Source organism: Pristiophorus japonicus, chromosome 5, assembly GCF_044704955.1.
Source record: "Pristiophorus japonicus isolate sPriJap1 chromosome 5, sPriJap1.hap1, whole genome shotgun sequence".
In the NCBI taxonomy this organism is placed as follows: Eukaryota; Metazoa; Chordata; class Chondrichthyes; family Pristiophoridae; genus Pristiophorus; species Pristiophorus japonicus.
Window position 1 is genome coordinate 182,385,172 of NC_091981.1, and position 16,295 is coordinate 182,401,466.

General features: G+C 45.3%; 1 protein-coding gene across 1 annotated transcript; it reads left to right on the forward strand.

The window, feature by feature from the left end:
* Positions 1–4,188: 4,188 nt before the first annotated feature.
* LOC139264539 (uncharacterized) lies at positions 4,189–16,031 on the forward strand. The gene is made up of 2 exons (XM_070881154.1): positions 4,189–6,560; positions 15,994–16,031. The coding sequence occupies exon 1, from the start codon at positions 5,052–5,054 to the stop codon at positions 5,973–5,975; it is 924 nt and encodes a 307-aa protein (XP_070737255.1). The 5' UTR covers positions 4,189–5,051; the 3' UTR covers positions 5,976–6,560; positions 15,994–16,031.
* The last annotated feature ends 264 nt before the right edge of the window (positions 16,032–16,295 follow it).

Consider the following 16,295-nt stretch of genomic DNA (forward strand, 5'->3'; position numbering starts at 1 on the left):
TTTTGAGTACTGGAACAATCGGGCTGGCCCACTCGCTGAATTCCACTGGGGAGATGATGCCCTCGCATTGCAGCCTGTCCAGCTCGATTTCCACTCTCACCCTCATCATGTGAGGTACCGCTCACGCCTTGTGGTGAATGGGTCTTGCCTCTGGGACCAACTGGATCCGCACCTTCGCCCCGGAAAAGTTTCCAATGCCTGGTTCAAAAAGGGAAGGAAATTTGTGAAGAACCTGGGTACATGAGGCCTCATCGACATGTGATAGCGCTCAGATGTCATCCCAGTTTCAGCGGATTTTGCCCAGCCAGCTCCTTCCAAGCAGTGTGGGGCCATCGCCCAGGACAATCCAGAGTGGCAGTTCGTGCACCTTGACCTTGTAGGTGACCTTGACCATGGCGCTGCCCAGGACAGTGATAAGCTCTGGTGTACATTCTCAGTTTCATGTGGATGGGGCTCAGGGCTGGTCTGAATGCCTTGTTGCACCACAGTCTCTCAAACATCTTTTTACTCATGATGGATTGACTAGCGCCAGTGTCCAATTCCATGGCTACGGGTAAGCCATTCAATTTTATGTTTAGCATTATAGGTGGACATTTTGTCGAAAATGTGTGCACCCCATGTACTTCAGCATCTGCCTCCTCTCTCAGGCTCAGAATTGCTTTGATCCACCATGGACCGATCTTCCTCTGCCACGTGGTGGTTAGCAGGTTTTGCAGAGCTTGCAGCTCGTTTGCAAATTCGTTGGAGGTGCCGCATTGTTCCACAGCTCTTGCAAACATACCCTTTGAAACGACATGAATAGGCTGAATGGAAGCCTCCACAAAGCCAACAAGGTGTGAATTGCCTTACATTCATCCTTTGTTGGGGACTCTGAGTCATCTGGGTCACCTGAGGCCTGCTGGCAGTTGTAGACTCGTGGGTTCTGCCCTGTACATTTCTGCTCGCAGTTCCAGTGAATTTATGAACATTGCTAGCACTTGTGTGCTGAGAGATTTGTTTGGTGTTATCACTGGTGGTCATAAACGCCTGTGCTATTGCAATGGCCTTACTGAGGGTCGGTGTCTCTACAGTCACAAGTTTTCATACGATGGTCTCGTGGCCAATGCCCAGTACAAAAAAGTCTCTGAGCATTTGCTCCAGGTAGCCATCAAACTCACATTGTCCTGCAAGTCACCGAACCAGTGTACACAGCTCCTCATACAACTTATCTGTGGGTTTCACCAGAGCCAGAAGATTCTTCTTGAGGCTGTAGGTCGGTGTCCCGCAGACTGTGAGGAGGACCGCTCTCCTTTTTGCAGCGCTTCCTTCTCCGTCCAGCTCATTGGCTACAAAGTACTGGTCTAGCCGTTCGACATAGGCTTCCCAGTCCTCACCCTCCGAGAACTTCTCCAGGATGCCCACAGTTTGCTGTATCTTTGCGTTGGATTCGTATTCTCGTCGCCAGTTATTGTGTTCCTAACACAGATGAGGCTGCACACAGGGAGATTAAAGTAACAGTGACCTCAGTCTTTAATTAGACACTCCAGAGTGAGGAACAGGCCTTCGGGGCCGGCTTATATGCAGTGCTCCCAAGGGATGCTAGGATCCCTTGGGACTTCAGGGGATGAGCGGAACTTGAGAGTGCATGCTTTACAGATAAACAACAGTTAGAATGCAGGTACAACAAGTGATCAGGAAGGCTAATTGAATCTTGGCCTTTATTGCAAAGGGGATGGAGTATAAAAACAGGGAATTATTGCTACAGTTGTACAGGGTATTGATGAGGTTACACCTAGAATACTGCGTGCAGTTTGCTTTCCATATTTACGAAAGGATATACTTGCTTTGGAGGCAGTTCAGAGAAGGTTCACAAGGATGACTCCAGAGATGAGGGGGTTGACTTATGAGGAAAGGTTGAGTAAGTTGGGCCTCTACTCATTGGAATTCAGAAGAATGTGAGGTGGTCTTATCGAAACGTATAAGATTATGAGGGGGCTTGACAAGGTGGATGCAGAGAGGATGTTTCCACTAATAGGGGAGACTAGAACTAGGGGTCATCAGCTTAGAATAAGGGGTCGCCCATTTAAAACTGAGATGAGGAGAAATTTCTTCTCTCAGAGGGTTGTGGATCTGTGGAATTCGCTGCCTCTGAGAGCTGTGGAAGCTGGGACATTGAATAAATTTAAGATAGAAATAGACAGTTTCTTAAAACGATAAGGGGATAAGGGATTATGGGGAGCGGGCAGGGAAGTGGAGCTGAATCCATGATCAGATCAGCCATGATCGTATTGAATGGCGGAGCAAGTTCGAGGGGCCGTATGGCTTACTCCTGCTCCTATTTCTTATGTTATTGACCACTCGCCAGAGGGAATCGTTTTTCTCTACTCTTATCAAAATTTCTCACTATGATGAAAACCTCTATTAGGTCACCTCTTAGCCTTTCTTGTTCCAAGGAAAACAGTCCTACCTTTTTCAACCTCTCCTCATAACTGAAGTCCTTCATCCCTGGTAATATTCAGGTAAATCTCCTCTGAACCCTTTCTAATGACTTTACAATCTTCATGACATGTGGTGCCCAGAAATGTCCACAATACTCCAGCTCCATATTGATTGGACAAATCCAATTGGTCAGGGTAGCCTTGAGGAAGAGTTCCTACAGTGCATAAGGGATGGGTTCCTTGAGCAGTATGTAACGGAACCAACCAGGGGGCAGGCTTTCTTAGATCTGGTCCTGTGTAATGAGACAGGATTAATAAACAACCTCCAAGTAAAGGGTCCCCTCGGAATCAGTGACCATAGCATGATTGAATTTCAAATTCAGATGGAGGGTGAGAAAGTTGGATCTCTAACCAGCGTACTAAGCTTAAATAAAGGAGACTATGAAGGTATGAGGGCAGAGTTGGCTAAAGTGGACTGGGAAAATAGATTAAAGTGTTGGACGGTTGATGAACAGTGGTGTACATTTAAGGAGATATTTCACAACTCTCAAGAAAAATATATTCCAGTGAGAAGGAAAGGGTGTAAGAGAAAAGATAGCCATCTGTGGCTAACTAAAGAAATAAAGGACGGTATCCAATTAAAAACAAGGGCATACAAAGTGGCCAAAATTAGTAGGAGGATAGAAGATTGGGAAGCTTTTAAAAGCCAGTAAAGAACGACTAAAAAAATGATTAAGAAAGGGAAGATAGACTATGAAACCAAACTAGCACAAAATATAAAAACAGATAGCAAGAGTTTCTATAGGTATATAAAAAGGAAAAGAGTGGCTAAAGTAAATGTTGGTCCCTTAGAGGACAAGAACGGGGAATTAGTAATGGGGAACATGGAGATGGCAGAAACTCTGAACAAATATTTTGTATTAGTCTTTACGGTAGAGGACACTAACAATATTCCGACAATGGATAGTCTAGGGGTTATAGCGGGGGAGGAACTTAACACAATCACAATCACTGAGGAGGTGGTACTCAGTAAGACAATGGAACTAAAGGCAGATAAATCCCCTGGACCAATGGCTTGCATCCTAGGGTCTTAAGAGAAGTAGCGGCAGGGATTGTGGATGCATTAGTTGTAATTTACCAAAACTCCCTGGATTCTGGGGAGGTCCCAGCAGATTGGAAAACTGCAAATGTAATGCCCCTCTTTAATAAAAGAGGCAGACAAAAAGCAGGAAACTATAGACCAGTTAGCCTAACATCTGTGGTTGGGAAAATGTTGGAGTCCATTATTAAAGAAGCAGTAGCAGGACATTTGGAAAAACAAAATTTAGTCAGGCAAAGTCAGCATGGATTTATGAAGGGGAAGTCAGGTTTGACAAATTTGCTGGAGTTCTTTGAAGATGTAATGAACTGGGTGGATAAAAGGGAACCAGTGGATGTGGTGTATTTGGACTTCCAGAAGGCATTTGACAAGGTCCACATAAAAGGTTACTGCACAAGATAAAAGTTCACGGGGTTGGGGGTAATATATTAGCATTGATGGAGGATTGGCTAACTAATCGAAAACAGAGAGTCAGGATAAATGGTTCATTCTCTGGTTGGCAACCAGTAACTAGTGGGGTGCCGCAGGGATCAGTGCTGGGACCCCAACTATTTATAATTTATATAAACGACTTGGAAGAAAGGACTAAGTGTAACATAGCCAAGTTTGCTGACGATACAAAGATGGGAGGAAAAGCAATGTGTGAGGAGGACACAAAAAATCTGCAAAAGGTCATAGACAGGCTAAGTGAGTGGGCAAAAATTTGGCAGATGGAGTATAATGTTGGAAAGTGTGAGGTCATGCACTTTGGCAGAAAAAAATCAAAAAGCAAGTTATTATTTAAATGAAGAAAGATTGCAAAGTGCCGCAGTACAGCGGGACCTGAGGGTACTTGTGCATGAAACACAAAAGGATAGTGTTATGTATTGATGTGTGTATCGTCCTGGTACCTTAAATGTAATATAAGCACAATGGTACACCACAGAGGGCGCTGTGGTGGTAAACCTGGAAGTACCTGCAACAGGCACTATAAAAGGCTGATCACCACACCTGAGAGGCACTCTGGAGCTGAACAATAAAGGACGAAGGTCACAGCAGTTAGATTAACACCAGACCGTGTGGAGTCAGTGATTTGTGTGCTACATACACCACATTGGCGACAATGAAGCGGACAAACTCCACGCAGCCATGGCTACTCTGGGCTCGCTAAAGGATTTTACTGTGGGCAATGATTGGGAGGCCTTTACGGAAATGCTCGAGTACTACTTCACGGCAAACGACCTGACGGAGGACACGGACGCAATGATAAGCGTAAGGCGATATTGCTCTCCAGTTGTGGAGGTGAGGTTTACTGTTTCATCAGGGATTTGCTGGCACCCGGGAGCGCCAGGAACAAGTCATACGAGAAGCTGACTGAACTCATTCGTGACCAGTTGAAACCGAAGGAGAGCATCCTCACGGCCAGACACAAATTTTACCATCACTGCAGACCTGAGGGCCAGGATGTCACCAAATATGCTGCGAACCTCAGGAGACTCGCGGCGCCATGTGATTTTGGCGCACACCTTGACGAGACGTTACGGGACGTTTTCATTATGGGGATTGGCCACGAGGGTCTCCTTCACAAGCTGTTAGCCACGGAACCCACAGTCATTCTGACAAAGGCCATCACCATCAGCAGGGCACATATGATCTCGACTTGCAGCACCAAGCAAATAATCCACACAGTCTCGAACCCGGCTGGCACTGTCCACAGGATAGCGCCCACCACGGACAAAACTGCAGAACGTGGCTCTGCCCGGGGCAGAGAGCACGGACCTTGGGGTCCTGGAACTCAGAGTCCGCTGAGGGGGGCCAATCAAGCAGCACCATGCTGGCGTTGTGGAGGAAGCCATGGGGCTCACCAGTGCAGATTTGCGGAGTACACGTGCAATACCTGCCACACGAAAGGCCACCTTCAGCGTATGTGTAAAAGAAATCGGACTCACCATGTAGCTGAGGAGATGGGGGATTATCCACCATCCAGCGAAGAACAGGCAGAAGATGATGAGGTGTTGGGACTGTACACGTGTACTGACGATTCGCCCCCAGTGATAAGGGAAGTAAAAATCAACGGAGTCCCTGTGAGTATGGAAGTGGATACGGGCTCGGGTCGATCGTTGATGAATCGGAGAACTTTTGATAAACTGTGGATTAACCCAGCTGCACGACCCAAGCTGGTCCCGGTCACGGCGAAGCTGCGTACCTACACCAGGGAACTAATACCTGTTCTTGGCAGAGCGATGGTGCAGGTATCCCATGGGGACGAGACGCACGGTTTACCATTGCAGGCGATGGGCCAACACTCCTCGGCCGGAGGTGGATGGGGACAGTCCGTGGGAGCTGGGAAGACTTTACCACTCCACAGGCTGCTGCTCCCTGGGGTGCTGCCGTGCCCTGGGTTCCCAGAGAGCAGCACCGACCGAGCTGGAGCTGCAGCCTCAATCCACCCACAGGCAAGCCCCAGGCCCGGACCTTAAGCCACAGAGATCCTGCAGCCTCAGCCCCCACAGGCAAGCAGCCCTGCAGAGAGGGGCCTAGTGTGGGGGGGGTGGTGAGCCGGCGGGGCGCTGCGGGCAGGGTGCGAGGGATCCAGGATGGCCGGCGGATCGGAGGGGCCCACGCAGAGGGAGAGTCGGGCGGCGGCAGCAGCTGGAGGTCGGCGGCCACGGCGGCCGCAGGGGAGGCCGCTACGGAGACCGCGGGGGAGGCGGCAAGTGCGGCCGCTGGAGAGGCCACGACAGCCGCAGGGGAGGCAGCTACAGTGGCCGCCGGAGAAGCGGCTACGGTGGCCACCGGAGAAGCGACGACGACGGCCGCAGGAGAGGCAGCAAGTCAGGTGGCAGCGGAGGGGAGCAAAGGCTGTGGTGGCGGAGGGCATCCGGAGTGGCGGAGAGAGAGATGGCGGCGGCCTCGTGTCCAGAGCAGCAGAGTATCAAAGATGGCGGCGCCCAAGGAGAAGCCTCGTAGAATCCTCCTGCATCAAAGATGGCGCCTTAAAAAGGAAATACACCTGGGAGTCTTAAAAGGGCCTTACCATATGGTGGTCCCCACAAAGGACTTCTGTAAGGCAGAGCGAGTCTAAAATGAGTTATGTTAATGTGAGATGGCGGATTTATAATAATTAATATTTTAATACTGAATGACCACTGTATTTTTGTAAAATAATGAATATGAAGTACAATTAATGATAAGAGCTAACAAGGAAATCAGGGATCTGTTACCAGTCAATAACTCGTTAATGTACCAGCTAACATGTACCATACTAACACACTGTCTATGCCTACCTGCCTTTTGTTGGACAAACAAGGTCGAGATCCCCGGCAACGGCTTCGGGACTGCGGGGGGGAAGTGAGATGTTATGTATTGATGTGTGTATCGTCGTCCTGCGTCCTGGTGGGGGGGGGTGGGAAAGTGTGATGTTATGTATTGATGTGTGTATCATCCTGGTACCTTAAATGTAATATAAGCACAATGGTACACCACAGAGGGCGCTGTGGTGGGAAACCTGAAAGTACCTGCAACAGGCAATATAAAAGGCTGACCACCGCACCTGAGAGGCACTCTAAGGCTGTTCAATAAAGGACGAAGGTCACAGCAGTTAGATTAACACCAGACCGTGTGGAGTCAGTGATTTGTGTGCTACATACACCACAGGTCATAAATCAGGTGTTAAAAGTTATTTTTGCACAAGGCCTCTAGGGATTCAGCACAATTGATAATCTTAAATGTAATATCCAACATCAATGGCTGAAAATTACTGTTTACACCATTTCTCCAGGAATATTGCTAATCTCCCTCCGAAATTATAACAGGAGATCTGGACAACCACTGTGGAAATTCAGGACCAATATCTTTAATGATTTGCCACATTCAATAGCACTAGGTGTGCTTTGAATGACCATCTCTGACCTGAAATGGTTACTGTGTTTGTATTGAACTTTGGGACTGATCACATGGTGCACAGTGGTCTTTTCTGGGCCTGCGCATTCCTATTTCCTTTGACTCCTTGGGGCATATATTTTCTTCTGTTTAGTGTCAGCAAAAGTTAATGGACACCTACTTTCTACTCAAACCAATTCTTTGCAAACATGAGAGAACAGAGAAGAATATATCTATTTATAGTCTTACCTATTTGTATTGGATCTGATGAGGAAAATAGGCTGTAAGCCCCTTGTAATCGATGGTGCCCATATGAATGATTATGTACCAACTAAAGATCACACTCACGCATGCTGTCCTATCCAGTGTAACAAGACCTGAGCTGGAGGCTTCATTTTACACGATCTCATTTTGTCTCAATCGATAATGAGATTTAAATCTGTTCATTCTATAACACAGAGGACAGACTTCCATATCAGTGATATCTTGAGATGTGAAGAGAGACAGATTCAACCACCTCGAAAAAATTGATACAAATGGCAAACCAATGTCAGAAGAACAGCTAAATGAAAATGTACAAGGCATAAAAATCATATTGTTTTCGGAGAGAAATGTAGTTTCCAGCCACAAAGTCAATGTGTGAGATTAGACAATCGAATATTATTGACCCTTATTAAAATAAGCAAATGATTTAGGATAGAAAATTGTGACAGACGAAAATCTGTTAATCAATCATTTCAGTTCCTTAGCTTTTGCACTTTTCTTTTTGTTTTGTCAGACAGCATAATAGGGTGCAGCCAGATACACCTGTAACAAGTTCATACTACTGAAAGGATAAAAGAACCCAGCAACAGAGCTATGGCGGTCAATACAGCAAGAGTGCTCCACCGGATCCTCAAGGAAGCATTCGGCCTCCCCCCCCACCCCACCCGCCCCGATCAGCAGCCTCCCTGTCCCACCATGCCCAGCCTCGATTGCTGACCTTCCCCCAGCCCTCCCGATCGTGGGCCTCTTTCCCCAATCTCCCGATCGCAGGGGACCATCCCCAAGCATCCCCAGCTGCGGCCTCCTGCTGTTGGTGTTCACTCCCGCCTAGCCATTTGGCCGGCTGCCGGGTGGGAAACTGAGCTAAAAAATGATAATGAGATCCTGCCGTTAAGTTCGGCAGGACCTACGTATCCCCAGCCTTGCTGGGTTCTTCGGCCTCACTCACACCCTTCCCGTAAATAGCGGGGCCACTGTATGTGAAGCATCTCACTGGTATTCTGACTTAACTTTTTGGATCCGTACCAAAATCTGCATCAACTTTTAACATAAATATGGGACTTTGAGCTTACAAACTAGTGGCTACTTTGGTGCTGCAACAGTTCCAATCCCTTGCACAGAGAGGATTGAACCATATGTGCCAGTAAACCAGCAAAGACTGACCAACTGCTTAAAACAAAATCTGACACTTTATGAACACCCTGACCTGTGAGAACAAACAGCGACATGGGCTTCATTTCTTCCCTTGTATGGGAGGCAGGGGTAGGAAACATAAGTGTTTGAAAGGCCGAAGGGGTAATACAAATGTTGAAAGCACAAAATTGATGCTGCAATTGTGAGAAGGGAGGAGGGGCTTGCTCCCCCAGAAAAAAATAACTTTTACACTAAAAATGATGAATTCCGGTTAATTTTAAATGCTTTTATACTTTAGAAACATAGAAAATAGGTGCAGGAGTAGGCCATTCGGCCCTTCAAGCCTGCACCACCATTCCATAAGATCATTGCTAATAATGGGAAAAAAAATTCACTAAAAAAAATTAAAAACAGACCTCACGTAATTAAAATTAATAGAAATTGAAGTTAATAAATGCCTGAGAAAAAAACATTTTTCTGATTTTTAAAAAAGTTTTGTAATTCGGGTTAAAAATAAACTTACCTTAGTGGGCAGAGTTTTTAACAATAAAATGTGTTTATTTAATTTAATTTTATTATATTTGTGAACATAAGAACATAAGAATTAGGAATAGGAGTAGACCATCTAGCCTCTCGAGCCTGCTCCACCATTCAACAAGATCATGGCTGATCTGGCCGTGGACTCAGCTCCACTTACCCGCCCGCTCCCCGTAACCCTTAATTCCCTTATTGGTTAAAAATCTATCTATCTGTGACTTGAATACATTCAATGAGCTAGCCTCAACTGCTTCCTTGGGCAGAGAATTCCACAGATTCACAACCCTCTGGAAGAAGAAATTCCTTCTCAACTTGGTTTTAAATTGGCTCCCTGGTATTTTGAGGCTGTGCCCCCTAGTTCTAGTCTCCCCGACCAGTGGAAACAACCTCTCTGTCTCTATCTTGTCTATCCCTTTCATTATTTTAAATGTTTCGATAAGATCACCCCTCATCCTTCTGAACTCCAACGAGTAAAGACCCAGTCTACTCAATCTATCATCATAAGGTAATCCACTCATCTCCGGAATCAGCCTAGTGAATCGTCTCTGTAAGCTAGTATATCCTACCTAAAGTAAGGTGATCAAAACTGCACGCAGTACTCCAGGTGCGGCCTCACCAATACCCTATACAGTTGCAGCAGGACCTCCCTGCTTTTGTACTGCATCCCTCTCGCAATGAAGGCCAACATTCCATTCGCCTTCCTGATTACCAATGTTCTAGGGGGAGTGTTTGCTAGTGCTGTTGGGGAGGATTTAAACTAATATGGCAGGGGGATGGGAACCAATGCAGGGAGACAGAGGGAAACAAAAAGGAGGCAAAAGCAAAAGACAGAAAGGAGATGAGGAAAAGTGGAGGGCGGAGAAACCCAAGGCAAAGAACAAAAAGGGCCATTGTACAGCAAAATTCTAAAAGGACAAAGGGTGTTAAAAAAACAAGCCTGAAGGCTTTGTGTCTTAATACAAGGAGTATCCGCAATAGGTGGATGAATTAACTGTGCAAATAGATGTTAACAAATATGATGTGATTGGGATTACGGAGATGTGGCTGCAGGATGATCTGGGCTGGGAACGCAACATCCAGGGGTATTCAACATTCAGGAAAGATAGAATAAAAGGAAAAGGAGGTGGGGTAGCATTGCTGGTTAAGGAGGAGATTAAGGCAATAATTAGGAAGGACATTAGCTTGGATGTGGAATCTATATGGGTAGAGCTGCAGAACACCAAAGGGCAAAAAACGTTAGTGGGAGTTGTGTACAGACCTCCAAACAGTAGTAGTGATGTTGGGGAGGGCATCAAACAGGAAATTAGGGGTGCATGCAATAAAGGTGCAGCAGTTATAATGGGTGACTTTAATATGCACATAGATTGGGTTAACCAAACTGGAAGCAATACGGTGGAGGAGGATTTCCTGGAGTGCATAAGGGATGGTTTTTTAGACCAATATGTCGAGGAACCAACTAGGGGGGAGCCCTTTAGACTGGGTGTTGTGTAATGAGAGAGGATTAATTAGCAATCTCGTTGTGCGAGGCCCCTTGGGGAAGAGTGACCATAATATGGTGGAATTCTGCATTAGGATGGAGAATGAAACAGTTAATTCAGAGACCATGGTCCAGAACTTAAAGAAGGCAAACTTTGAAGGTATGAGGCATGAATTTGTTAGGATAGATTGGCGAATGATACTTAAGGGGTTGACTGTGGATGGGCAATGGCAGACATTTAGAGACCGCATGGATGAACTACAACAATTGTACATTCCTGTCTGGCGTAAAAATAAAAAAGGGAAGGTGGCTCAACCGTGGCTATCAAGGGAAATCAGGGATAGTATTAAAGCCAAGGAAGTGGCATACAAATTGGCCAGAAATAGCAGCGAACCCGGGGACTGGGAGAAATTTAGAACTCAGCAGAGGAGGACAAAGGGTTTGATTAGAGCAGGGAAAATGGAGTATGAGAAGAAGCTTGCAGGGAACATTAAGACGGATTACAAAAGTTTCTATAGATATGTAAAGAGAAAAAGGTTAGTAAAGACAAATGTAGGTCCCCTGCAGTCAGAATCAGGGGAAGTCATAACGGGGAACAAAGAAATGGCGGACCAATTGAACAAGTACTTTGGTTCGGTATTCACTAAGGAGGACACAAACAACCTTCCGGATATAAAAGGGGTCGGAGGGTCTAGTAAGGAGGAGGAACTGAGGGTAATCCTTATTAGTCGGGAAATTGTGTTGGGGAAATTGGTGGGATTGAAGGCCGATAAATCCCCAGGGCCTGATGGACTGCATCCCAGAGTATTTAAGGAGGTGGCCTTGGAAATAGTGAATGCATTGACAGTCATTTTCCAACATTCCATTGACTCTGGATCAGTTCCTATGGAGTGGAGGGTAGCCAATGTAACCCCACTTTTTAAAAATGAGGGAGAGAGATAACAGGGAATTATAGACCGGTCAGCCTGACATCGGTAGTGGGTAAAATGATGAAATCAATTATTAAGGATGTCATAGCAGTGCATTTGGAAAGAGGTGACATGATAGGTCCAAGTCAGCATGGATTTGTGAAAGGGAAATCATGCTTGACAAATCTTCTGGAATTTTTGAGGATGTTTCCATTAGAGTGGACAAGGGAGAACCAGTTGATGTGGTATATTTTGACTTTCAGAAGGCTTTCGACAAGGTCCCACACAAGAGCTTAATGTGCAAAGTTAAAACACATGGGATTGGGGGTAGTGTGCTGACGTGGATTGAGAACTGGTTGTCAGACAGGAAGCAAAGAGTAGGAGTAAATGGGTCCTTTTCAGAATGGCAGGCAGTGACTAGTGGGGTAGCGCAAGGTTCTGTGCTGGGGCCCCAGCTGTTTACATTGTACATTAATGATTTAGATGAGGGGATTAAATGTAGTATCTCCAAATTTGTGGATGACACTAAGTTGGGTGGCAGTGTGAGCTGCGAGGAGGATGCTATGAGGCTGCAGAGCGACTTGGATAGTTCGGGTGAGTGGGCAAATGCATGGCAGATGAAGTATAATGTGGATAAATGTGAGGTTATCCACTTTGGTGGTAAAAACAGAGAGACAGACTATTATCTGAATGGTGACAGATTAGGAAAAGGGGAGGTGCAAAGAGACCTGGGTGTCATGGTACATCTGTCATTGAAGGTTGGCATGCAGGTACAGCAGGCGGTTAAGAAAGCAAATGGCATGTTGGCCTTCATAGCGAGGGGATTTGAGTACAGGGGCAGGGAGGTGTTGCTACAGTTGTACAGGGCCTTGGTGAGGCCACACCTGGAGTATTGTGTACAGTTTTGATCTCCTAACCTCAGGAAGGACATTCTTGCTATTGAGGGAGTGCAGCGAAGGTTCACCAGACTGATTCCCGGAATGGCGGGACTGACCTATCAAGAAAGACTGGATCAACTGGGCTTGTATTCACTGGAGTTCAGAAGAATGAGAGGGGACCTCATAGAAACGTTTAAAATTCTGACGGGGTTAGATAGGTTAGATGCAGGAAGAATGTTCCCAATGTTGGGGAAGTCCAGAACCAGGGGACACAGTCTAAGGATAAGGGGTAAGCCATTTAGGACCGAGATGAGGAGGAACTTCTTCACCCAGAGAGTGGTGAATCTGTGGAATTCTCTACCACAGAAAGTTGTTGAGGCCAATTCACTAAATATATTCAAAAAGGAGTTAGATGAAGTCCTTACTACTAGGGGGATCAAGGGGTATGGCGAGAAAACAGGAATGGGGTCCTGAAGTTGCATGTTCAGCCATGAACTCATTGAATGGCGGTGCAGGCTAGAAGGGCCAAATGGCCTACTCCTGCACCTATTTTCTATGTTTCTATGTTTCTATTACCTGCTGCACCTGCAAACTAACTTTTTGCGATTCATGCACAAGGACCCCTCGGTCCCTCTGCACCGCAGCATGTTGTAATTTCTCCCCATTCAAATAATATTCCCTTTTACTGTTTTTTTTCCCAAGGTGGATGACCTCACACTTTCCGACATTGTATTCCATCTGCCAAACCTTAGCCCATTCGCTTAACCTATCTCAATCTCTTTGCAGCCTCTCTGTGTTCTCTACACAACCCGTTTTCCCACTAATCTTTGTGTCATCTGCAAATTTTGTTACACTACACTCTGTCCCCTCTTCCAGGTCATCTATGTATGTTGTAAACAGTTGTAGTCCCAGCACCGATCCCTGTGGCACACCACTAACCACCGATTTCCAACCCGAAAAGGACCCATTTATCCTGACTCTCTGCTTTCTGTTAGTCAGCCAATTCTCGATCCATGCTAATACATTTCCTCTGACTCATGATTTCCCCTTCATGAATCCATGCTGCGTCTGCTTGATTGCACTATTCCTATCTAGATGTCCCGCTATTTCTTCCTTAATGATAGTTTCAAGCATTTTCCCCACTACAGATGTTAAACTAACCGGCCTATAGTTACCTGCCTTTTGTCTGCCCCCTTTTTTAAACAGAGGCGTTACATTAGCTGCTTTCCAATCCGCTGGTACCACCCCAGAGCCCAGAGAATGTTGGTAGATTATAACGAATGCATCTGCTATAACTTCCGCCATCTCTTTTAATACCCTGGGATGCATTTCATCAGGACCAGGGGACTTGTCTGCCTTGAGTTCCATTAGTCTGTCCAGCACTACCCCCCAAGTGATAGTGATTGTCTCAAGGTCCTCCCTTCCCACATTCCTGTGACCAGCAATTTTTGGCATGGTTTTTGTGTCTTCCACTGTGAAGACCGAAGCAAAATAATTGTTTAAGGTCTCAGCCATTTCCACATTTCCCATTATTAAATACCCCTTCTCATCTTCTAAGGGACCAACATTTACTTTCGTCACTCTTTTCCGTTTTATATATCTGTAAAAGCTTTTACTATCTGTTTTTATGTTTTGCGCAAGTTTACCTTCGTAATCTATCTTTCCTTTCTTTATTGCTTTCTTAGTCATTCTTTGCTGTTGTTTAAAATTTTCCCAATCTTCTATTTTCCCACTAACCTTGGCCACCTTATACGCATTGGTTTTTAATTTGATACTCTCCTTTACTTCCTTGGTTATCCACGGCTGGTTATCCCTTCTCTTTCCGCCCTTCTTTTTCACTGGAATATATTTTTGTTGAGCACGATGAAAGAGCTGCTTAAAAGTCCTCCACTGTTCCTCAATTGTGCCACCATTAGTCTGTGTTTCCAGTCTACTTTAGCCAACTCTGCCCTCATCCCACTGTAGTCCCCTTTGTTTAAGCATAGTACGCTCATTTGAGACACTACTTCCTCACCCTCAATCTGTTTTCCAAATTCAACCATACTGTGATCACTCATTCCGAGAGGATCTTTTACTCGGAGATCGTTTATTATTCCTGTCTCATTACAGAGGACCAGATCTAAGATCGCTTGCTCCCTTGTAGGTTCTGTAACATACTGTTCTAAGAAACAATCCCGTATGCATTCTATGAATGCCTCATCAAGGCTACCCCGTGCGATTTGATTTGACCAATCGATATGTAGGTTAAAATCCCCCATGATTACTGCCGTTCCTTTTTCACATGCCTCCATTATTCCCTTGATTATTGCCCGCCCCACCGTGAAGTTATTATTTGGGGGTCTATAAACTACGCCCACCAGTGACTTTTTCCCCTTACTATCTCTAATCTCCACCCACAACGATTCAACATTTTGTTCATTTTGTTTTTAAAAGTAGGCTATGTGCCTGCTTTTTCATGCGCAAGAATTTCAAGCATATTTGCTGGGCAAGGTATGGGTAAATACCACAATCTTGCCCAAGTAAATGTGTTCGCTCCCGAGATGCAGAACATGACAGATCGGAAAAAACGGTTTTCAGCGCATGCGCATTGTGTGCTGAAAACCGGCTTTTCCGATGTCTTCCCGGGTCCATAGAAACTTCGTACGGACCGAGGGAGGCCGGGATTTCCAAGCCATAATGTTGTAAAGGTTATTGTGCTTTTTATTATATGTCTTGGCCACTATTAAGACTGGCTTTAAGATGTTTCCATTAAATAATCAGGATTAAGACAAAATAGCGAGGTACCATAATAACATTCGGATGATCTGTAATTGAGCAAGTAATTGGCTCTCATGCTGGGTAGGGCAGATTGCAGTTGGCACAGTTTCAGAAATAATAAAAATAACTGGCACCAGAAACGCAACTGTAAATACTATCGTGCCAACAAAATATGAGTTTAAGGCCAAGTGTCATGGTAAATCATAAGATTGATGAGATATGAAAATTCTTGCATGAAATATTTAATCAGGTTTGTCCACTTTTGTGCTGAACAGACTGTCCAATAGACTTTAGAAAAAAACATTTTAATAGATGCCATCTGGCAGAATAAAGTTTAAAATGTCTAGAATTTCAAGATGGTAATAAAATACAGGCGCATGGATGTTAGTAGGTTTTGGGCAAGGCTTTGTTTCTATCTGTTTCCTTTTCTGACAGCTGAGGGTCCTCGGACGGTCTCATGATTACTACTGGGAAGGATGATATAAATGCCCTATATTCAGACTTTTGGTAATTTTACTGGCTTGGTCACTACGATCATCATGCTGCATATATGGATATAAATTTAGCATCATAGTTTACTGCAACTATACTAAATTGCTTGATACAGGCAAATATTAAGAGGAATAATCTATTAACTCTAGTTCCCCCATTGCAAAAACAGATTGATCTTCAGCAGACGTTTGGAAGTTCCAACTGGGATCCTCTGTTTTTTTCAAAACGAGTCAGTTCTATGAGGTAAATTTTCTGCATGCTATTCTCTTGTCATTTATTGTGAGGGGAACAAACCTGTTGGCCCAGAAATTCCACTTTTTCCTTCCCGCGAGCGTTTGACTCGATTTTACAGAAAAATACACACCTACCTGAAGCTGCTCACCCGCTCGAGATCCAGGTCCACAGGCCTCCTCTCCCTGCGCGTCGCAGCGCGTACTCGTAGAGATGTCCGCAGGAGTCACGTGGGCTGGA

Coding starts and splice junctions, on each gene's coding strand:
- LOC139264539 (XM_070881154.1), top strand. CDS start 5,052: ATGGGGATTGGCCACGAGGGTCTCCTTCACAAGCTGTTAGCCACGGAA.